Source organism: Trachypithecus francoisi, unplaced genomic scaffold (genome assembly GCF_009764315.1).
Source record: "Trachypithecus francoisi isolate TF-2019V2 unplaced genomic scaffold, Tfra_2.0 Lachesis_group15, whole genome shotgun sequence".
Taxonomy (NCBI): domain Eukaryota; kingdom Metazoa; phylum Chordata; class Mammalia; order Primates; family Cercopithecidae; genus Trachypithecus; species Trachypithecus francoisi.
Window position 1 is genome coordinate 87,833,128 of NW_022681460.1, and position 24,066 is coordinate 87,857,193.

General features: G+C 37.1%; 1 protein-coding gene across 4 annotated transcripts in view; it reads right to left on the reverse strand.

Moving 5' to 3' along the window:
* LAMA2 (laminin subunit alpha 2) overlaps positions 1-24,066 on the reverse strand; it is a 622,674-nt gene that overhangs the window by 311,057 nt on the left and 287,551 nt on the right. For all 4 annotated transcript variants that reach the window (XM_033235504.1, XM_033235503.1, XM_033235507.1 and 1 more), the window contains exons 11-12: positions 23,451-23,591; positions 20,734-20,907 (exon numbers count right to left, since the gene is read on the reverse strand). In XM_033235504.1, the coding sequence (XP_033091395.1) occupies positions 20,734-20,907; positions 23,451-23,591 (315 nt within the window). The remainder of the gene's footprint in view (positions 1-20,733; positions 20,908-23,450; positions 23,592-24,066) is intronic.

Genomic DNA, 24,066 nt, shown 5'->3' on the forward strand with positions numbered 1-24,066 from the left:
AAGCATTGACAATATCAAACACTGGTGAGAATGTGAAGAAACAGGAACTCTCATTCATTGCTGGTGAGAATGTAAAATTATTCAACCATATTGGAAGATAGTTTGGCAGTTTCTTACAAAACTAGAATACTCTGACCATATGATCAAGCAATTGTACTCTTTGGTGTTTACCCAAATAAGTTGAATACTTATATCCACACAAGACTTATCACACAAGTGTTTATAGCAGCTTTATCATTACAGCCAGAACAAGCAAGCAAGATGTTTTTCAGGAGGTAAATGGATAATTCAACTGTGGTTATATCCAGACAACAAAACAGTATTCAGAGCTAAAAAGAAATGAACTGTCAAGGCAAGAAAAGACATGGAGGAATCTGACAGGTGTATTGCCAAGTGAAAGAAGCCAACATAAAAGACAACACACTATGAGTCTAACTATATGACATCTTGAAAAAAGCAAAATCCTGGAGACAGTGAAGAAGAAAATGGCCCACCCCACTTTTGTAACTTCTGAAAAATTTTAGATTATGAGAGTAATATGTCTATCAGAAAATATGTGCTTCCAAAGCAATGTCAAGTCTGCTCAAGGTATGTGCAGCAACAGAAAGACAGCCACCTCTAGGACATCATAATAAACATTTGAAATGCTTTAGAATGTGTATGCTTCTCTTGCAGAGAATATTTTGGAATCCAGCAAACTAAACAACATTAAATTAAACATTTAAATTAAAAGCCACAGCTGACCAAATATTATTGTATCTGTTTATTTTATTATCTTGAAAGGCAGCTGCTTCCTAAGTGAACGCAAATTAAACTCAGTTAAGCGAATTTTTAAATTTGATGGCATGAACCCTAAATCGATGCTTGAAAACAAGTGGCTTGATTTTAACCTACCTTGACTAGAAATAAATAGCTGACTCTTTTTTTACGTCTTTCATAGAAAAATGGCAAGAGATCTGCAGTGGAAGTCAGGAAATCATAAATCTAATGTCTGCCTGGCCTCTGGAGAAGCTGTATATCTTTTTTCAAGTGACTTAATCTTTCAGGGTCTCAGTTTCCACATTCCATTCCATGGACTCTCAACATACAAAATTGATTTTAAAAAAACATCCTGGTTTAAGAGGGAAAGAGACTCCCGATCTGCTTCATCCTACCTCCTGCCCCTAGCATGGAGGAACCACAAGAACATGGGGTGAAAACCATCTCACACAAAACACATTTAATAGAGTCCTGCTCAAGTTCTTTCAGTTCTTTCCAGTCTTCAAATTCTTTGTTTCTATGTAAATATCCAAAACATCTAACTTCCTCCTGATCCACAGAGCACAAGACTTTTACCCACACAATGCAACTCAGGCTCATAAAATTTGAGGGCTGGAAAAGAATTTGGCAGAATATTTTGGTCCTCCCCTTGGTTTTGAATAGATGTGGCCTTAAATGATCCCAGAAAAAAATCTTAAAAATGTTGCAGAAATCCAGACAAAGGAACTTAAATCTAACACTTAGTTTCTAAGTTCTAAATTTTTTAAAATTTAGGATAATTTTACCTGTATTTTCTCTTGTTCATCTTCTGTGGAAACAGAAATAACTACTGTCCACACAAAGCATCCCTTTATTCACTCAACAAAGAATTAAGTTCCTAAGCTCTCCAAAGCAATCTGCTAGGTTCTAGAGGTCGGAAGAAGAACAGAATCCAGTTCTTACTCACTAGGAACTCACAGTTTGGTGAGAATGTCAAAGAGGGATATTTCTGCCTGCTGGGTGGTAGATGGTCTCATGAGAATTGTGTAGAGAAGGCCTAACTTAGCCAGAGCTGGGAGATACGGTGATCAGAAACATTTCCTATAGAAGTCAATGCTTAAATGCATTTTGAATGATGACTAGAAGTTAGTTACTCAGGAAAATGGGAGAAAGAAATCCTGTACTGAAGGGACATTGTGAAAAGAAAAGCATGAAAGAGCACTGAACACTTACGGGCATTTTAATTACTGGACCACAGGTCCCTTCTGAGCTGCAAGGGAGTTACAAGTCCAGAATGGTCTCTGAGCTTTCATTGAAAGACACTGAAATTTTAAACAGAGGACTAAGGTAATCAAATTTGAGTTTTTTAAAGATTCTTCTCAACCAGGTATGTGAATAACATTTCAGAGGAGGGAGGTTGGAGGTAGAAAAAAATTAGATTTTTTTTTCCTGCAATATAGGTAAGAAATTACATAGCTTGAACACTGTTCAGTGTCTTGAATCATTTTAGTTGCTTTGCTTTGAAACATTCCACATTTTCTGTGGCTGTGTTTGCGTATCATCAGTGCATCTAGATACGGACAATAGCTCAGCTGAGCGCAATTATTTTCTTTTCAATTATTGTCATGGATTCTTTTTACCATATTTTGTAGGGTTGTTTTTTCCTTTTTAGTAGTCAATTGAGTGTAAGATTATATCTGGAATTATATTCATACAATTTTAAATCTGCAGGAGACCTTTTAAATCATCTGATCTGTTTGTATTCATAACTTGTTTTCCCAAAAGGTAGTTTTCTTATGGGGAAACCACAGATGAAGCCATGGGGACATAATGTAGGTAGAACTCCTAACTCTGTCGCATGTTATAACCAGAAACCAGCCCTACCTTCTGCTTGAAAAAATGAACTCTGTCAACCACTGTAGCCCGCATCTGTTCTGTCGCCCACTGTAACCGGCCTCTGTCTCATATTGTAACCAGGACTGGCCATGTCACCCATTTGAATCCTTTATTTTGTTTGTTTTTGGGTGTTCTAATCAGGATTTTGTTTGAAAAACAGGTTCTGTGCTAAAAAAGTATAACCTCTTCCCAACAAGTCCTGTGAAGTTAAGGGTCTTGCCTGTGTTTACATCTGGCTGGTGGGTAGCAGAGCTCAAACAGCAAAACTGTTAACACATGTTCAGGAAGAGCTAGAAACTGCTAGAATCTGAAGGTATCTCCAACCTTCACGCAATATTCTGGTTCTGCCAAGTTTCCTTTCTCTGTCATTCCAAATGTTAATGGCAGTACATGTTAGACTTCCTGTTTAAAAAAAATTAGCTGCTTTCTAAGATTCATTTTATTCCAATGTAAATGTGTGGTTGGTGTGGTGTGTGTGTGTGTGTGTGGGTGAGTGTATGTGTGTGTGCGTGCGCACATGCGTGGTTCGGTTTCTAATGAGATTGATAAATAGATTTGTATTTGCATAGACTTTGGTGGTGGCTAAGAGGGGGTTATTTTAGGGTTCCCTTGTACAGGATAGACTATTGAATAAGAAAATCAATCCCTGAATTCAGACTAAAAGCATATGCAGGGCTTTTTGTTTATTTGTTTGCTTTTTTAAAGTCTTGGAAAGTCATAGTCTAGGGAAATACATGCAGATAATTAATCATCAGTAATTTTAAAAAGTAGTCATAGAAGAGTGGCCCCCAAATTCTTATGGGTGAAGAATCACTAAGGGAGCTGATTAAAATCGTAGGTTTCCCCAGATCTTCTGAGTAAGTGAATCCAGAGTAAGGGTCAATAATAAACTTTTTTTAAAATTTATTTATTTATTTATTTATTTTGAGACGGAGTCTCGCTCTGCCACCCAGGCTGGAGTGCAGTGGCGCGATCTCTGCTCACTGCAAGTTCCGCCTCCTGGGTTCACTCCATTCTCCTGCCTCAGCCTCCCGAGTAGCTGCAACTACAGGCGCCCGCCACCATGCCCGGCTATTTTTTTTATTTTTTATTTTTTTGTATTTTTAGTAGAGACGGAGTTTCACCGCGTTAGCCAGGATGGTCTCCATCTCTTGACCTCGTGATCTGCCCGCCTCGGCCTCCCAAAGTGCTGGGATTACTGGCGTGAGCCACCGCGACCAGCTACTAATAAACAGTATGAATAAAGACTCCAGATGACTGCTGCAAAAAGCCTGAGCACCGCACTTGAGAGACTTTCATAGCAATAACTAGTTTTTTAAAGGAGTTAATTTAACAGTTTTGCTGAATCCTTTAACCTGGCTTATCTCCTTTAAATAAAAAGACTGTACTATATAAGTCAGGGATGCAGAGTCAAACCTCATCCTTGCTGAGTCTTATGGGATCAAGCTGTCACGAGTTTCATTCCCTGCATAGTTAACATTTTCTTTAGCCTAAATATCTTTCACGATGCATAAAGCTCATGAGCTTGGTACAACAGAAATTATTTCTCGTGTTAAGCCCTTATTCTATCCATCACCCTCCAAATCTCTGCTAGATTCTGAGACACATTAAATTGTTCTATCATTTTCTACGTAAAGTTTCAAAAGAGTTTCGGATCAAGAGCAGACTTAAGATTAGATATTAACATATTTACATTTCATCCCTGTACTTGTCTTGAAGAAAAAAGCAAAATCAAGCATTTTTACTTTTATATAAAACCATCACATGTTAATTTAAAATTATGTGATATAAGAATACCACCTCCATACTCATTCTTTTTTTTCCTGCAGTACAAGTAAAAACAAGCTTAAGGCAGTAAATGGCCTAGGGGAACTTCAATGGCTTGCTAAGCTTTTTGTCTGTGGGTTATTTCCAATTCCATTCCATTATAAATGACTTACTCCCAGAACACTGAGGCTGATGATCACTTCAAACCCAGCCCTAGATGAAAACTGGAAAGAAAAGTCATTTACTGTCATAACAAATCATCTCTAAGAGAGGTCTTGATAGTCAGTTACTTTGTAAATCAAAATACCCTAAAAATTAAACATATTTGAGCAAATTCCTATTATTTTTCCTTTCCTGCTGTATTTATTTCTTTATTCTTTCCATTTTTTCCTTTCCTTTCCCTTCCTGCTTCCCCTTCCTTCCTTCCTTCCTTCTTTCTTCCCTCCTTCCCTCCTTCCCTCACTTTTCCTTCCTTCCTTCCTTCCTTCCTTCCTTCCTTCCTTCCTTCCTCTTCTCCTCCTCCTCCCCCTCCTCCTCCTCCTTCTCCTCCTCCTCCTTCTCCTTTTCTTCTTCTTCTCCTTCTTCTTCTTCTTCTTCTTCTTCTTCTTCTTCTTCTTCTTCTTCTTCTTCTTCTTCTTCTTCTCTTCTTCTTCTTCTCTTTCTCTCCCACTTTTTCCTTCCTTTTCTTTCTTTCTTTCTCTTTTCTTTCTTTCTTTCTTTTTCTTTTCTTTCCTTTCTTTCTTTTTCTTTCTCTCTCTCCTTTTCTTCTTTCCTTCCTTCTTTTCTTTCTCTTTCTTTCTTTCCCTTCCCTCCCTCCCTCCCTTCCTTCCTTTTATTTCTCTCTTTCTTTTTCTCTCTTTCTGCCTCTCTCTATCTCTCTCTCTTTCTCTCTCTTTTCTTCTTTCTTCCTGTCTCTCTTTCTGTCTGTTTATGTGTGAGGGAAGTCTTTCTAATGTTTCAACAAAATAATGCCTGACCTCAAATTAAGCCCAGTTGGAGTTAATAATAATAGCTAATACCAAATGCTTATCATTTTCCGACACCATCTTGAGTACTGCATATGTGTTAATTCATTTAACCCTCTAAATAACACTATAAAGTAGGTATTCACAATATTTTCATTTTATACATTAGGAAACAGTGGCACAGAAGATTCAGTAAACATATGTCTGTAAGAACTAAAGCAAACACAATCTCTTGTAACGTTAACACAATTTCCTGTTCCTGTACTAAATAATGCTGGGAGCAAGCAAAATTTCCATCCCCTATTTTAAGAATGCTGTGAACAATCTCCAAGAAAATCTTGTCTGCTCTGTGATCCATGTAAACTAACTTCCTTATAGACTCATAACATGTTCTTCTATGTTTGATTCAAGACCCTTGCTTCACTCTGGTGACAAATCCAAAACTATTATATAATAAACCCTGCAGAATCCCAACCAGTTCCCTCTCATGCAAGATTTGCCTTGAAATCACCCAGTCTTTTCCCTAAAACCTATAAATATCTTCCCCTGACTCTCACCTTCTGATACATTGCTAAGAATATCAAGGTGATGTTCTTCTTTACTGTAACAATTTCATAAACTTTCTTGACCAACAGGTTTTTTTCTCAGGGGTATTTTTGGGAAGTTGGCAGCTAACACGTGTCTAATACTGTTTAGGAACTAGAAGATTGTACTTTATTATAAAAATAACCCTTTTGCTCCTAATTCTCCTAAAACAAAATGTATCAATATAGCAGCACATGGAACTTACCAAATTTCAGTAACTACTTAAAGAATTTTCAATTTTTTTTAATTAAAAGGAAACAGAACTATTTACACTTGTATGATTCTTACACTATTGATCTCTACAAAACTTCTCTATAAAGAAAAAAGAATCTCTAAGGGGTTCCTCCAACCCACATCAAATATAAAATGTGAAATGTAATAGGATGAACTTAATTTTTTAAAAAGCACACTTGTTTTGATATTACAAGCATCTTTACTATAAAACAATATTTTTATTCTGAAATTTTACTCAACAAGGAATTACTCACAAGAATGAGAAATTAAAACATTGTAAACAATAAACAAAAAGTGAAGAAAAGAAAAGACCTTCAAAATCCAGTTATCTCAGAATGCTACAGCAGGGAGAGATTGTCTTCCTAATGAAGGAAACGTCATATGGTAACTATTTCAGATACGAATACACAATGCAAAAGAAGGGCCCGTTTCTTTGGAAATAGCTGTAAATATATTCATCTGAGTAAAACAATCATCTGTGTCTAGTCATGCATGCTCTCTGCTCCTGTGGCTGTCACTGCTGTCGATCTGAAGTTGAGAGGTAATGGCCTCATGATTCAAGGAAACTGCTGAAGTGTGTACTCAGGCTCCAGTTTGAGAGATGGGTTCATTTATCATCATAATAAGCTATTACCAATGATAGGTCACAACTCATTGAAGAGACAGTCAGTCTAATTGGCTCAATTCCGTTAGCTTTCGATGTGCCTCAAGGAGATAAGCAGTCTTTTGCAGGTAATTTTCAATCACCCAACAAACTACCTGTTTAATAATTCATCACATTTCAGTTTGGGGCCCTATCACATAGCCCCTTTTTCAGTGTGCCAAATGTTGGATTTTAACTGCCTGCAATCTCAGACGTAACTAATAGACAGGGAGAGCTTTAGAAAAAGTGAGGAAAGAGAGCACTGGCTTTCAGTCAGTGGCTACTGTTGGAAGTGATGAGAAGACATCAGGAATAAAAACGTAAGCTTTATGTTTCCTCAACACGCCCCGCTAAAAATAAGAATTTCTTGAAGATACTTGGAAAGATAAGAGTGCTATTCGAATCCTTGTGATCAATTAAACATGCCAAACAATTTTTAGCAGATAGAATTGGGGCGTTTAATACTTATTAAGTGATCATATTAAAGCAATAATTTTTATAACAGCTTAGAATAGAAAAGTAATAGTTTGTAATAGATTAAATCAGCAATAAAAATAAAGTCTATTCTAGTTAAAATATCTATTTTACAAATTTGACAATACCTGTTCTTGAGTGGGACAGTAGAACAGAGCTTTTGAGACAAAGTCACCTTGATGCAAATGCTACATGTCACTCTAAGTAGCTAAGTCACCTTATAATTACAAAGACATACTCGTTTCTCACTTTAAAAGACAAATAGTAGTCATATATATAGATTAAACTACTTTGTTCCTAGGTTTAATTTCTTTTCCTTCCTTCCTTCCTTCCTTCCTTCCTTCCTTCCTCCTTCCTTCCTTCCTTCCTTCCTCCTTCCCTTCCCTTCCCTTCCCTTTTCTCTTTTCTTTTCTTTTTTTTCTTTTCCTTTCTTTTTCTTTGAAATGGAGTCTCGCTCTGTCACCCAGACTGGAGTGCAGTGGCGCAATCTCGGCTATCTCCGCCTCCTGGGTTCAGGTGATTCTCATGTCTCAGCCTCCCTGATAGCAGGGACTACAGGTACATGCCACCATGCCCACTAATTTTTGTATTTTTAGTAGAGAGGGGGTTTCACCATGTTGGCCAGGCTGGTCTTGAACTTCTGGCCTCCAGTGGTCCACCTGCCTCAACCACCAAAAGTGTTGGGATTACAGGCATGAGCCAGTGCAACTGGCCTCCTAAGTTTAATTTATTTAAAATACACCTTGGATCATTCCATATTATTATACAAAAATCTTCCTTCCTTTTTCTTTGATCGTTTAACAGTGTTTGATTGCACGAGTGTACCGAAACTCATTTAATCAGTCTCTCAGTGATTGACAGCTTTGTGGTGACTATCACAAACATTTCTGGAATGCATCACTTTGCATATATGTCATTTTACATATATATATACACACACACATACACACACACACACACACACACACACACACACACACTTACAGAATACATTCCCAGGAGAGAAGTATGTAGGACTAAATGCATTTATAACTTTGGATTTTTTTTTTTTTTTGAGACAGACTTTCTTGCTCTGTCACCCAGGCTGGAGTGCAGTAGCATGATCTCAGCTCACTGCAACCTCTGCCTCCTGGATTAAAGCGATACTCCTGCCTCAGCCTCTTGAGTAGCTGGGACTACAGGTGCATGCCACCAGGCCCAGCTAACTTTTTGTATTTTTTTTCAGTAGAGACGGGTTTTCACCGTGTTAGCCAAGATCGTGTCCATCTCCTGACCTCATGATTCATCCACCTCAGCCTCCCAAAGTGCTGGGATTACAGGCATGAGCCACCCTGCCCGGCTATAACTTTGGATTTTTTTTTTTTTTTTTTTGGATTGCATCCATGTATGTTCCCAGTACCAATTTATGAGGACCTTTGTTCCTGAAGAAACCACAGTAATAGCATGTGTTATTCATTTGGCTGACTTTCCTATATGTTAGAAGACAATGATTTCTCAGTGTTGTTCGCATATTATGAGTCAGGTTGAGAACTGTTTCATATATTTAAGAGCCATTTAAATTTCCTTCTCTATAAACTGCTCATTCATTTCTGTTGGACTGTTGGCCTTTCTGTTATCAATTTCTTTAACTTCTTTATACATTAGATTCACTTTTTGTTTTATATATATAACAAGAATGAAAATTGTGAGATTTAAAAAATAATTGATGTTTTATGATTTGTATTGGTTCGCTAGGGCTGCCATAATAAAATACCACAGACTAGGTGGCTTATACAATAGGAATGTATTGTTTCACAGTTCTAGAGGCTTTTAGTTTGAAATCAAGGTATTGGCGGGGTTAGTTCCCTCTGAGGGCTAAGAGAAATCTGTTCCAGGCCTCTCTCCCTGGCTTGTGAATGGCCATCATGATGCTCACATGATGTTCACCCTGTCTGTGTGTTTATCTCCAAATTGTCCTTTTTTGTCATAAGGATACAAGTCATATTGGGTTAGCGCCCCCCTTAAGGATCTTATTTTAACTTGTTACATTGTAGCCACAGAATACTGACTAGTTATAAAATTTGCTTCTCTAATTAGTTATTGATGGGCACAAACCTCAGATCCCTTTCACTGCTAGGTCGTCAGTGAAGCAGAGATAGTTAGATATTTATCATGTAATTTTCTTGGGAAGACATGAAGCGATGCATGTTAGCTCTAATTTGGCACCTTTAAAATAAAGTCTAAAACACTCTGTGGGTATTTCACAAAGCTGGCTAACTGATTTATTTATGTTTTGCACTTTGCTACAAAGCTGCTTTTTAAAGCACATAATCTACTTACTTGCTAAAATTAACTCTCTCTGATTGTCCGTTTTTATTTTTAATGATGTCTTATCCTTACTGCCACCAGATACTGTGTCAGACAGGTGACAAAGTGTTTTTTAACAAATGTCTTTTACTGATACAAGGATGATCTCCAAAATAAATTACTGCAGCATACAACTACAGAAATGCATAAAGCAATTGGCATTTATTGGAGAGCTTCAGTGTGCTAAGGACATTTTTGAGAGCTTTGTACAATTCTGAGGGATGCTAGAACCCTCATTTTGCAGACAATGAGAGTCTGGCTCAACCAGATTAAGGGATATGTCCGAAATCACAAAGCTAATAAAGCAGAGATCCAGCATTTGAATCAGGTCTGTGAAACGCATAAAGACCAAAACACTAATCAAAGGTAACCACAATAAGAGAATCAGGTCATCTGCTTATATGAATAATAGCTTTCACCCAATTCTCATGGAAATGAAGGAGGAAAAAAAGTCATGTATTATTTTGTTAATCTGAGACCAAGCTGTCAGCAGGATTGGTTCTTTATGAACGCTACAAGGAATTAAGCTGCTGCAGCCCTCTCTCCTTAGCTTGTAGATGGCTGTCATCTCCTTCTGTCTTTACACTGTCTGTGACCCATTTTCTTCTCCCACTACCAACAACACTCAACAACAATAAACAGAAAGCCAGCGTTAGAATTGGCATAATACTGCCTCACTCAACCACAATGGGTGGGTCTGATCTATTGCAAGTGGCAGGGGCCAGCATGTTGGGGTTTGCCCCACATGCACATAGACTAGTGTGGGGCAATCCCCTGGATCCAAATACCAAATAGTTCTCCACTGAGCTGCACTCAGAACGTGAGTGTAAGAAGTTACTGAAAAGCTACAGAAAACGACATGAAGTTTTACATTGAGAGTTGATTGAAACACTTTACAATTGGTGCTGGTTGTCTTTCTTTAGGTTTGAAATGAGAAATGAGAGCTGGAGAAGCAAGACTTTTTTATACTTATTTTACAACCCAGTCTTTCCTTTTAAAACTTCAGAGAGAAAATTTTATACAGGGAGTATTTGAAGTTCTACTTTAAGTTTGTGTATTTAGGTATTCATTCCTTAACCATGGTGTTAGGCCCTACAGCTAAAAACATGACTGGCTAGAGGTCTTGTGATAGCTAGCACTGGTGACAAAACGTTGCTATTCACCTTTTTGATACACTTTATTTCTATTTGTAGGAGCAAATTTCCATCTGGTATCATTTTTCTTTTGCCTGAAGAACTTTCTACATTTCTTCTAGTGTACATCAGTCTGTGATACATTCTTTCAACTTCTGTTTCTCTGAAACAATCTTTGTTTTTTCTTCATTTTTGGAAGATATTTTTGCCTGGTAAAGAATTATAAACTGATAGTATTTGTTTTGTTTGTTTGATTGCTTGCGTTGTTTTTTCCTAATACTTTAACATATCTCTGTATTGCATTCTGGCTTGCACAGTGTCCTGGTCCATTCAGGCTGCTGCAACAAAATAACACAGACTAGGTAGGTTTTAAGTATTAAAAATATATTGCTCACAGTGCTAGAGACTGAGAAGTCCAAGATCCACGCATCTGCAGATTTGATATCTGGTGAGGGCTTGCTCTCTGTTTCCAAGGTGGTACCTCCTTGCTGCCCCTTCACGTAAAAGAAAGGGCAAGGCAGCATCCTCAACCTCTTTTATAAGGGCATTAATCCCATTCATGGAGATTAGAGCCCTCATGCCTTAATCACTTCCCCAAAGCCCCACCTCTTAATACTATCACATGAGGCATTAGGTTCCAGCATATAAGTTTTAGGAGGACACCAACATTCAGACCATAGCATATATGCCTCACAAGAGACTGTTCTTCCTTATCTTTGTTCCTCTGTATCTGTTATTTATTTTTTTCTTTTTGTTCTTTTTTTTTTTATTTGATGGAGTCTCGCTTTCTTGCCTAGGCTGGAGCATAGTGGCGTGATCTTGGCTTACTGCAACCACCACCTCCCAGGTTCAAGCGATTCTCCTGCCTCAGCCTCCCGAGCAGCTGGGACTACAGGTGTGCACACCACGCCCAGCTAATTTTTGTATTTTTGGTAGAGATGGGGTTTCACCATATTGGCCAGGCTGGTCTTGAACTCCTGACCTCATGATTCACCCGCCGTGGTCTCCCAAAGTGGTGGGATTACAGGCATGAGCCACCATGTCTGGCAATGTTATTTTTTTCTCTGGCTGCTTTTACAAATTTTCCAGTTATCTGCCTTTTTAATAATTCAATTCTGATATATCTTGACATGATTTTCTTGCCATTTGGGATTCTGTTTCCATTGATTGATTTTCCTCCTGGTTGTGGTTTATATGCTGTGCTTGTTCATGTACCTGGTAATTTTTGATTTGATGCCAGACATCATGAATTTTGCATTGTTGAGTGCTGGATTTTCTTGTAATTAAATACTATTGGACTTTGTTCTGGCATGTAGTTAATTTATTTCAAATAAGTCGACTTCTTTTAAGGCTTGTTTTTAAGATTTGTTGGGGTGAACCTAGAGTAGCTTACAGTTTGGAGCTAATTTAGTCCCTGTTATGAAGGCATTCCACGTTGGGTGGTAGGAAAGTAAACTATTACCAGCCCTGTATCAGCTCAGAATGTTTCTCTTACTACTTTTTAGTGATTCTTCCATTACCCTTAGGTAGTTTTCTCTCACATATTTACAACTCAGTACTCTAGATTCTCTTTACAGGTATCTGCAGCTCTCTCCTCCTCTCTCTCTCTGTGTAGGTCAGGTCCCTCTTCCCTTGTATGCTGCCTCACAAATGCTAGCTGCCTGGGCCTCCATGAAACCTAACCTCTGTCCTTCCATTTTGCAAGGCCATGCTATGTTTGGCTTTTTTCTCAATACACCAATGCACTTCACCTTGGAGACAGTCCCCAGGCAATAATCTTGGGGCAACTAAAAACCTCACCTCATTTGTTTCTCTTTTTCAGAGATCACAGTTTTATGCTAACTGTGGAGACGTGTCTAAAAACTGTTGTTCCAACATTATTTCCCCCTCAGGCTTTCTTATTGTTTAAGGCAGATAAGGAAATCTAAACACTATTATTCAGTTATGGTCAGGAGCAGAAATCCCAAGGTGTTGTCTTTATAAAGGCTTGTTTTTAGCATAATTTTTGAACATTTATGATTTGTTTCAAGGGGAGTTTATTTTTATGTATACTGTGGAGTAAGGATGCAGAAATTTTAATTTTTTCTCTAGATAATCAGTGGTACCAGACCATTTACTGTATAGGGTGTATCCTATTGTCATTGATCTGCAATGCCTATTTCATTAACAATTAAGTATTCATATATGTATGCGATGTCTATGGGCTATGTTTTCCGTTCCATTGGTTTATTTTCACACTAATCACATTTTGCCTTAATCATTATATCTTTTAAAGTAAGTCCTAACTCTTTATATCAGATAAGATTTTTATAAGGGCATTAATTCCATTCATGGAGATTAGAACCCTCATGACAATCACTTTCCAAAAAGACTCACCTCTTTCCTTTAGAATTTCTATATATGTGTATATATACATGTACTTTTTTTTTTTTTTTTTGGAGAGTCTCTCTTGATGCCCCAGGCTGGAGTGCAGTGGCCCGATCTTGGCTCACTGAAGCCTCTGCCTCCTGGGTTCAAGCAATTATCTTGCCTCAGCCTCCTGAGTAGCTGGGATTACAGGCACCTGTCACTACACCCGGCTAATTTTTGTATTTTTAGTAGAGACAGGGTTTTGCCATGTTGACCCAGGTGGTCTTGAACTTCCGACCTCTGGTGATCCACCCGCCTTGGCGTCCCAAAGTGCTGGGATTACAGACGAGAGCCATCGTGCCCTGCTTAGAATTTCTTTTGATTATTCTTGGTGATTGGCTTTTCCCTACAAATTTAATCCTTGGTACTATTCATATTTATTGCTATTATAAATGGCTTCTTTAAAATTTTTTTTGAAAAGTGTTGATATAAAGAAATATGATTGACTTTTGTATATTACTTTTGCACATAGTCCCCTTATTGACTCACTGATTAAGAATTGTCTGTAGATTCTTTTGATTTTACAAAGCAGTTAATTATATAATCTACAAGTGAGTTTTATTTCTTCCTTTCTGATTCCTATATATTTTATTTCCTATCTATTGCACTGTCCAGATCTTCTAGCACAATGTTAAATGCAAGTCATGATAGTGATAACCGTTTCGTGTTTCTGATCTTAAACAATACTTTAAAGATTTTATATTAAATAAGATATTTGCTATTGATTTTTACGTAGGTAGCCTTTGTCAGTTAGAGTGCTTTTCCAACTCTAGTTTTCAAAATTTTTCAGACATGAAGAATGTTTAATTAATTTTACCCATTTCTTTATCTGCATCTATTGAGATAATTGATTTTTTTCTCTTTTAATCAGTCAATATGGTCAACTACTTAAACCGGTTTTCCAATTTGAAAGTAACCTAAACACTGATGATGAAATCCACTTAGCCAATTTAGCCTGACTATTTTTATAAACTGATGGATTTGGGTTGTTAATGTTTTATTTAGGATATTTTCATCCATATTCATGAATGACTTTGGGTAGGGGTTTTCTTTTTCATAGTCCTCTTGTCAAGATTTTATATCAAGTCACATAAAATTACTTGAGGAGCAGGTCCCAATTGTTCCATTCTCTGGAAAGTTTGTATAATTTTGCATTTAAAATAAATTTTAAGTTTTGATTGAACTTACTTGCAAACAAATAGGCTTGGAGTTAACTTCACTGCACGGTTTATTGCACTGCTGATTCAATTACTTTAATGTTTATCTGACATTATAGATTTTTTTCCTTTGAGTCAGTTTTATTAAGTTGCATTTTCCTAGAAAGATATTCCTTTTTCTAAATTGTATTCTAATTTATTGTGTGTAAATTTTCATAATACTCTTATTTTCTGATACTTCCTTATTTGTTTATTTTTGAAGTAACTGCAGTTATGTCCATTTTTACATTTCTAAAATTGTTTTTGTGCGCTTTACCCACTTTTTGCTTAATCTTGCCAGAGCTTTGAAACCATTTTAAAAAGTTGGTGGATTTGTGTCCTTTCTATTGACATTTGTTATTCATCTCATTCATTTGTATTTATACAAATTCATATCTTTGTTGTTCCCTTTCTTATGCTTTCTTTTGTATAAGCTGCTTCAGTATCTCTATTCCAAAGATCAATGCCCTGCAAGAACTCATAAACTTAACTGATTGAAAAAAATGCTTAATTGGAAGAGGCTATAGACATATCTGGACAGTCATCCTGGCTCTATTTCTTCTTAATTTGGATTTCTGGGTTTATTAGCTGATGACTTGGCTCATGTATATTAACAAAGATAAAAAGAGAAATTCACAAGTAAGGTAAATATTTTGGGTGACATGTGTTTTGCGCAGAATCTGTACAAACACTACCTCCTCTGTCCTGACCAGTAAATTCCTGCCAATGTAGCCCTAGATTATGTAAGTTTTGTTGCCAACCACATCACACATCAACTCTTACTGAAATTACTGTTAAGTAAGCTATTTTATTTTTCTCATGAGTTTTTATCAAATGGAACATTCTCCTATCTAGTATTCATTCAGCTGATGAATTGTAAACAAAACGGAAAACACTGTAAACAGAATGCATGTGAATATTAAAATGCTTTTTATATAAAAATTTGTAATGTGAGAACTAGTGCTTTATAAATTTAATTAGGAAAAATGTCAAGAGAATATTATGACCAGGGTATGTAAGACAGAGATTTCTATGTTTGACCTTGAGCTCTTGCATTTGTGCTAGTTTTACATAGCAGATTCTATCATAGCTATGGGAAATAAATCAGTCCTTGATTTTTTTGTTTTTTAATACTTATTTTCTCATTTATCCTTAACAATTTATAAACCAAAAAGCATCAGAGACAGGTCTCAGTTTAGAGGTTTATTTGGCAAGTTTAAGGACCATGGCCTGTGACACAGCCTCAGGAGGTCCTGAGAACATGCGCCCAAGATGACTGGGTTACAGCTTGGCTTTATATATTTTAGGGAGACAAAAGTTGCAGGCAAAGACATACACCAACACATGTAAGTTATACATTGGTTCAGCCCAGAAAGGTAGGACATCTCGAAGCGAGGTGGGGGCTTTCAAGTCATTGATGGATTCAAAAATTTTCTGACTGGCAATTGGTCAAAAGAGTAAAATTATGCCTGAAGAGTGGAAGTCAGCTTGAGTTAAGAGGTTCGATTGTGGAAGCCATGGTCCTTGTCATGCAGATGAAGCCTCCGGGTAGTAGGCTAAAGTAGCAGGCTGATGGTGAATGTCTCTCACCAGACCTTAAAAGGTTTCCGACTCTCCAGAAAAGACTTAGTAAGGGAAGGAGATTCTCTATAGAATGCAAATTTCCCCAAGAGACAGCTTTGCAAGGCCATTTCAGAATATGTCAAAGAAATATATTTTGGTACAAAATACTTTGATTTCTTTTAGGGTCTGCTATCTGTTGTGTTATGCTATACCAGAGTGAGGCTGGAATTTGGTACCTTGCTGCTGTAAAGCGTCTGTGTAGTCTGTTTTAAAATCTCTGTTTTAATGTTACTGTTGGTCTGTTGTGTCTAAACTCCAAAGGGAACATCGTATAATGAGGAATGTGTAATCGTTCCTTCCCATGATGTTCAGGTTTCTTTGGGATTTTCAGGTTTCTTTGGGATTCCCTTGGTCAAGATGGGGGTTCGTTCGGTCAAGGGGCTTGGAATTTTATTTTTGGTTTACAAATTTATTCAGTTTATTTTAGGCAGCAAACCTTCTTCCTGGTTCTACTCCATTGCCAAGTCAGTCTTGATGGGATCTGATTTATGGAATAAAAAATCAACCACAGTTGATTCATCCTATTTACTTTTATAGCCATGCCATTCTTCACTTGCATAATGGTCTTCTTAACTAACACACTTAATCCAAGATTTAAATAGGAGGAAATTATGGTTGGGGAGGAGGGGTTTGATCTCCACTGTTGAATAATTTTGAGGACTATGGAGAAAGACGTCACAAATACAAAAGGAGAGTGGAACATATTTGTTAGTGAGTTTTTAATTATTTTGTAAAGCAAGACAGAATTCATCTTTCAACTCACACAAATCTAACTCAATGGACATTTCTGAGCAACCCAAAAAAAAGACCATTTCTTAGAATTGTGTTTGTGTTAAGCAGGTAGCATCAATTACAAAGTACTTGTTGAGCTTCTTTTATGTGATAAGATCTACCCTGTCCTATAAATCTCAAATATCAGTTTCCTTCTTCAAATCTACGGCTTTAGTTTGAGATCTGTGAAGTAGAACTGAAAGTCAAGCAAGAACAACAAAAGAATTTACCAGAGATTACTTTTAGAAGCCAGGTGCTACTATGTCAGCAGACTCTCCTAATGTGCATCTTAAACTAGGCTGTAGGTATTCTTGGCATCTACATGAAAAAATTTAAAGGCTTCTCTAAGCTAGAAACAGAAAGACAGCATAATGCTGTAGAAAATAAGCATGTTTTGGTGAAGAACAAATCATATAAGATTAATTTAATAATGTTCAGAGACAGAATTTCAAACCTTAATGGTAATACAGGAACAGTAGACAAGCCAAGCTAGCTTCTCTCAGAACTTTACAGATGCAAAGAGAATTGCTTTTGGAAGCTGCATTAACTATTTCAGACCACTAGGGTAACCTTAAGTAAATGACTGCCGCAATATTCCAGTAGCACTTAGTTTACTAAGGCAGTAAATTATCCCAACTCTGAAATTCCCAAACTGTTTCTGAATAGCTGTAGCCTGCAGCAAACCAGCAGTATTCTTTGTCCTCTAGCTCTTTCCACTGCTGCCTGGTTGCTTAAACAAATGCCCTAAAACCAAGCATTAACATTTGCCACGCATTTTGAAAATGAAATGCACCTTGGATAGCCCTGTGGGTGCCTAATTTAATTCTCTTTGACTATCGAGAACGAGGCGGGGAAACATGAACACTTTATTCTGTCAGTTGTGCCAAATCTTCACTGGTACATAGGGGAAAAAAATTGAGGAATAATTCCTAGCTGAGATTGTGGGAATTTCAAAAATAGAAAGTATAAAAACGTGCTAAGTTTTCCTAGGCCTCATCCATTATCCACACATGCACTTATAATCACTTACTTATACTTCGTTATTCCAAAAGAGTAAAAATGTGAAAAATGTTTCACAGGATACAAAGTACTCCTTTGCTAAATTGGCTAGTATTCTTGAATTTTATTACAACCAGGCAGACACCCATGTTAGCAAAAGTGTGTCCCATGTCAGCACACTTTTATTATTTGGGATTAGGCTCCTAAAAAAAAGAATAACGGCATGTGGCATCTCCATTATAAGGGAACGTGCAAACCATATCTCTCTTCTGTTAGAAGAAGGCTGATAACCAAGCAACTTGGAAAATGTTTGAAAGTCTGTATATAAATATTTAGGAAAAGCTAATAGCATCTCATAATTTTTTCTGATTAGGAAATAACACTAAAAAAGCAGAGGAAGGATTATGTACCATAGCCTCGTGGTCATGGATGTAAATAAAATTCAACATTTAAGCAGATGCATTTGTATCTTGATATGCTATTTCTGTCAGATTCTGGCAATGGTTCTATTCGAACAGCAATTACTGGTAAAGAATTCAGCCTCAGCTGGGTGCAGTGGCTCATACCTGTAATTCCAGCACTTTGGGAAGCCGAGGCAGGTGGGTCACGAGGTCAGGAGATCGAGACCATCCTGGCTAACATGGTGAAACCCCATCTCTACTAAAAATACAAAAAAAATTAGCCGGGTGTGGTGGCGGGCACCTGTAGTCCCAGCTACTAGGGAGGCTGAGACAGGAGAATGGTGTGAACCCGGGAGGCGGAGCTTGCAGGGAACCAAGATCGTGCCACTGCACTCCAGCCTAAGCGACAGAGCGAGACTCCGTTTGAAGAAAAAAAAAAAAAAAGAATTTAGCTTCAGCTATTTAGAAAAGTGGCTTTATTGAATTTACCGACAAAGCCCTACAATTTTCCATTTCCTTAGCAAGATATTAAATCAACCAAGCTAAGCATGTCATCATGACTATAATTTACGTGATGTGACATGACAGTTAAGATGTACTGTGGTAATTTCTGAGAGCTTGCAGTATTATTGTAGTATCAAAAATTTATATGGTTCAGTTATTAAGGCAAATTGTTTCATTCATACTGAGATGCCTGACAGTAAACCACCAAGGGCTTCACGTTACATTAAAAATGTCCTCCGTATTCAAACAATTTGCACACCCTGTTACTGTTATTTTGTTCACCGAATGGAAACTGCAGCACAGGCAAGAACAGCGTTTTGATGTGAAAATGATCGGTAGGGGAATATGAAGGGCTTCATTGTGGGTTATAAGAAAGAAACATTTCAACCAGGATAAGGGAAGTTATCTTCGGGAACCAACAACTACTAATGGGATGTCCAAATTCTTTGTTCTGATTCTATCGAATATTCCATTTGCTTGCTTTCCTTCTGTCAGTTTGATTGTCAGCCAACAGAAAAAAAATGCATATGACCAAAGAAGAAAGGATGGAAAATCTGGTAAAGAATAATTCTATTATAAGCTACTTTAAATAAGTGTTGCCATCATATAAGAAATAAGACCTCTGAAATTCATCCAGTTTTGACCTAAGGCTCTTCTTGCAACTCCTCAGAGTAGTTTTTTTTTTTTTTTTTATATTGACAGTACATTTTTATATTTTTTTTGGCAATTTTAAGCAGTAGAAATTCAAGTCTTATGTGCTATTTTGTTCTTTTTGGGAATACCAGAGTTTCCTAAATAGAATAGGATAAAATGACTTCTTGCTGTAAAGGGCCTTGCAAATAGAAGTTTAATTTGATTTTTATTACAGCTATTTAATTTTATGCAGCATATGCTGTCTCTTAGAATACATGTTCACTGCAAATGTGTTTTAGACATTTACATACTTTTTGTAATAGCATTTAGAGGTCTATTAAAAATAAGAAACCGGCCATGAGTTAAAAATGTTTCAACCAGCCAACACCACAAGTTCCCATTCACTGAGTAGCATATGAGATACAAGTTTTTCTATTTCAATACTCACATGCCATGCAAGAAAACCACTGACTATAAACCTACTTTTATTTGCTTAATCAATGATGATTTCTTCATAAATAATGCTATATTTTGTTAGGTGTAAACTAGGCTTAAACAACATCAATTCACGAAGGGATTTTCCCATCACAGCTTCTGGTGTGATCAAGTATTTTAACTATCAGCTGAGAAGGTATTAACTTTCACACAACAAGCAAGTATTCATGTTTATAAAGAAGTCACCAAATTTTGTTTCCAACGAAGTATTAGGCAAGATAAACTAAAATTCTAAACTGCAGGATATCTATCTAGATAGACGTAATCCACAACAGAAAAAAATAAGCCTGTATGTCTGAGGCTGCTACATTTGTTTATCTGTGTATGTTTTTACATATGTGTGGGCTTTAAAACAAACATGTGCTTCCAATCTGGCACTTTTAGGGTAGTTTCTGTCTGAGCTCCAGGGAATATGTTGTTTACATAAGCCTCATGGCAAGCATTTAATTAGTTATGTAATACATTTCTTTTCCAATTAACATTCATATCAGGTAGAAGGAAAAGTAAATCTCCTGAGTATCAGTTTTGTAATGGAATAGAAACAGATGAGAAAACCTTCAGTAAGTATCTCACCATAAACAACTCCAGAAAACAGTTCTTTTCACATAAGCACAACACAATTTCTTCCAATAACTATAATTTGCTTTACAAAATACCCTAGAGGCTTCATTAATTTATTTGCCCATTCAAAAAGTTTACATAGAACATCAACTATACAAAGTTGCATATTAGGGATGCCGTGGCTCATTAAGATCTTGTGCAATATGGAAGAAACGCCCAACTCAGTGTGATTTAGCTGGTTCTGGCAATCCAATTCAGTGTGTATTTAATTTTGTCTTTCTCTAAAAGAATTACCAACTAAAACCCATTCTCACGATCAGTCAGTTAAAGCAGAATAGCGGGAATCAAGCGTGGACTTACTTTGTTTCCCAGATAGGGAGCTGGTGCGCTCCAGTAGTAGCTGTGTGGCAGGGCTTGCCGGGCCTCTGCGTTACTGATGCTGATCTGCTGAGGTGAGTCCGAGTCGTCCTGCTGGGGAGCCACTCGAATGCGGCCAGAAAGGTCAGTCAGATACCAGCCACTCATATCTTGTATCTTAGAGAAAACACACATCATCATTAATTTAAAAAAATCTCTAAGCTTCATTTTCTTTCTTGTTCCTGGTCATGTCTACTTTTGGAAATATAAAAAAACCCCACAAAACTACAAACATTTAAAAAAAAAAGAGCATTATGAATATCATTAGACATATGTACTCACGTAGGTTCCCATTGTTTATTTTTTTTTCCTCGATGTTTCTAGGAGTTTCCAAGGTATTCTATAATAATCTGTTTTCATTGAACTTATGCTTTTTTAAAAATTGTGGTTCCAAATACCACTTTCTTAAAAATAGAAACTCACTCAAAGCCATACAATGGTTATAACATACATTTAATCAAACAGTTGGACTTTCAGTTCCATATTTTTTACTCCACTAGTAATTTCTTGTTGCTTTTAGAAAAATTTCTACTTTGAGGCTTAAGGATATTTGAACCCACCGGCCTGTTACTATGACAACACCTCGCAATACTGTATGTATTCCTTCAAACAGGGTCAGAAGTTCTGTGGGGACCCACAGCCTAGATCCCTGACCCAGAAATGGAAGGAACCTTAAAGGAGGAATCAGGGAATGCATAATGATTTGTTTTTACATCTTTATGCTCTAGCCAAGTTCAGGCCCACAGCTACATGTCTAATTTAAAGCATCCTACCCAGTCAGGACAAAACACTGATTACTGAGGGCTTAGGGTACCAGCTCTCAGGAACCTACTAGACATGCATGAGCTGCTTCATGTTGTGGGTGATGGGAAACAGAATGCTAAGGGTGACTCTATGTGGCTGAAATATTTTTTAAAATTTCTTCATAGATTATTTGACTCTGCTTATCCCAAAGCTGTGAAATCACTGAGATTCCTTTGGTTAAATGAGAAATAGAAACCAGGTACAACCTGTTGACTTGCTGGACAATAAGTAATATATTCCTTGCTCTTCTTCCCTTTCTGACATCACCCTTGAGGCATTCTAAGACAGTTGAGTGGGATTCTGTGTCTCTAGCATCTGATGATCAAAGCTTGAGTACCAGCTCTGCCCCTTGGCTGGCTATGAAACTTTGATCTGTCAGTGGAGTAGTCTGGAGGGTGGGGTGGGACTTTATAAACAAAATGAGGAAGTTAGACTAGATGTCCATCTGTGCTTGATTCTTTGAAGTCTGCTCTGAAAGCAATATAGTTGATAAAGTATAGATAGTATTTCATAATATGAGGTTTGACTTAAAAGCACTGCAGGCAGAGAAACTATTTGATAGCTCTGTTCAGGATTAGCCCACTGATTAAAGTTGAAAGGAAGAAGTGTTTAGGAAATAGTTTATCTAAATAGCAGTCTTTATAAAACACAACTCTGATAATGTCAGTCCTTAGCTTAAAATTCTTCAATGAGACTCCAAGTAAAATATCTCAAATTCTTAGCATATTCAACCCTATAAGTTCTAGCTTCTCACTCCCTCCTCTAGACTTCTCTCTCTCTCCAGCCCATTTCCTATCATTCTGCACTCTTAAGTCCAGCCACATAGGCTGTGTAAAATTCCCAGAAGGTCCCGTTTTCCTCTGACACTCTTCTGTATAGGGAGACAACATGCTGTCTGCACAGAGTTGAAAAGGCAGTAAGTAGTGTAGGCAGTGAAGTTAGAAAAGTAAAGACATTCATGTTAAAGAAAGAAAATTTTTAGGCCAGGCACGGTGACTCACGCCTGTAATCCCAGCACTTTGGGAGGCCGAGGCAGGTGGATCACAAGGTCAGGAGATCGAGACCATCCTGGCTAACATGGTGAAACCCTGTCTCTACTAAAAAATACAAAAAATTAGCCAGACATGGTGGCGGGCGTCTGTAGTCCCAGCTTATTGGGAGGCTGAGGCAGGAGAATGGTGTGAACCCAGGAACCAGAGCTTGCAGTGAGCCGAGATTGCGCCACTGCACTCCAGCCTGGGTGACAGAGCAAGACTCCATCTCAAAAAAAAAAAAGAAAGAAAAAGAAAAAAGAAAAAAAGAAAATTTCAGTTGCTATTAAATAGTTTAATCGTTTTTCAAGCCAACTCAGAATGAAGGTATTGTCTACATTTAATGTCCCCTTTTAATGATGAAAGAGCCTAGGCAACATCAAATAGTAACTAAAGGGTTGGTGGATAATATGTATTATGTATATAGATGATAAAGAGTTTTTCTCAACTTGTATACAAACATACTAGTAAACGGAAAATATAATTCATATCACAATGTCGTGTTTTCTCTCTTAAATCTTGCACCCTTGGAGTTGAAACCTTAATTGCATTACTGTTTCATAGAGTAATCACGAACACTGAAAAGACTATGTTTACCTATTCTAAGAAATTCCAGTCTACACAATATTACAAATACAACCTCAAAGCCTTTGAGCAAAAATACAGAATAGCATTTGAAGAAAATTCCATTACTTCTTCATGTAACTTTATGTAGAAGTTCACTATCAGAAAAAAGTATGTAAAAATTTCTTACAAAGGAACCACAATGAAAGCAACACAGAAGGCTGATGGGGCAGCACACAGAACCCAATGGTGCTTGCTTACTTTGCCATAGGTCCAGTAGGAACTCTGACATCTGTTTGAAACACCTGAACAGAAACACTCATCGCAGCCTTTCCAATTATCCTCTTGCAAATTGAAGAAGCCGGATTTGCAACGACTACAGTCTCCTCCTTCAACATTCTCCTGAAAATAAGGAGATGTATCAGCAACAGAGGTATGCTTCAACATTATGAGCTGTGTCCATGTCTGTATAGGAAAATATTAACTGTACATTCTTCATTTTACCCTCTCAACTATATTTAAAGTATAATGATATTTTTAAAAATCTGCTCGAAAGCTCTATATTAAGCCATATCCTTTCTAATCACACTGGTGAGAAAGATTACTGGATGCAAATCTACTCTCGGAAAAATGACTATTTTGATCTTCATGTAGGTTGAGTGTTGAGTAAATGTCATGATAAATACCTGTGCAGGAATGAATTAGACTAAAATGGGGCCAGTTAGGTTCACTGTTCTGTTATTGAGGTACTTCATTTAATTTTATGGTAAAATTAAAGACATTAATACATGGATATATAATAGAACATTGATATCACACCAGTTATAAATACTTTTCACATTTCAGATTAAAAATATGTACATTTGAGGCAAGCATA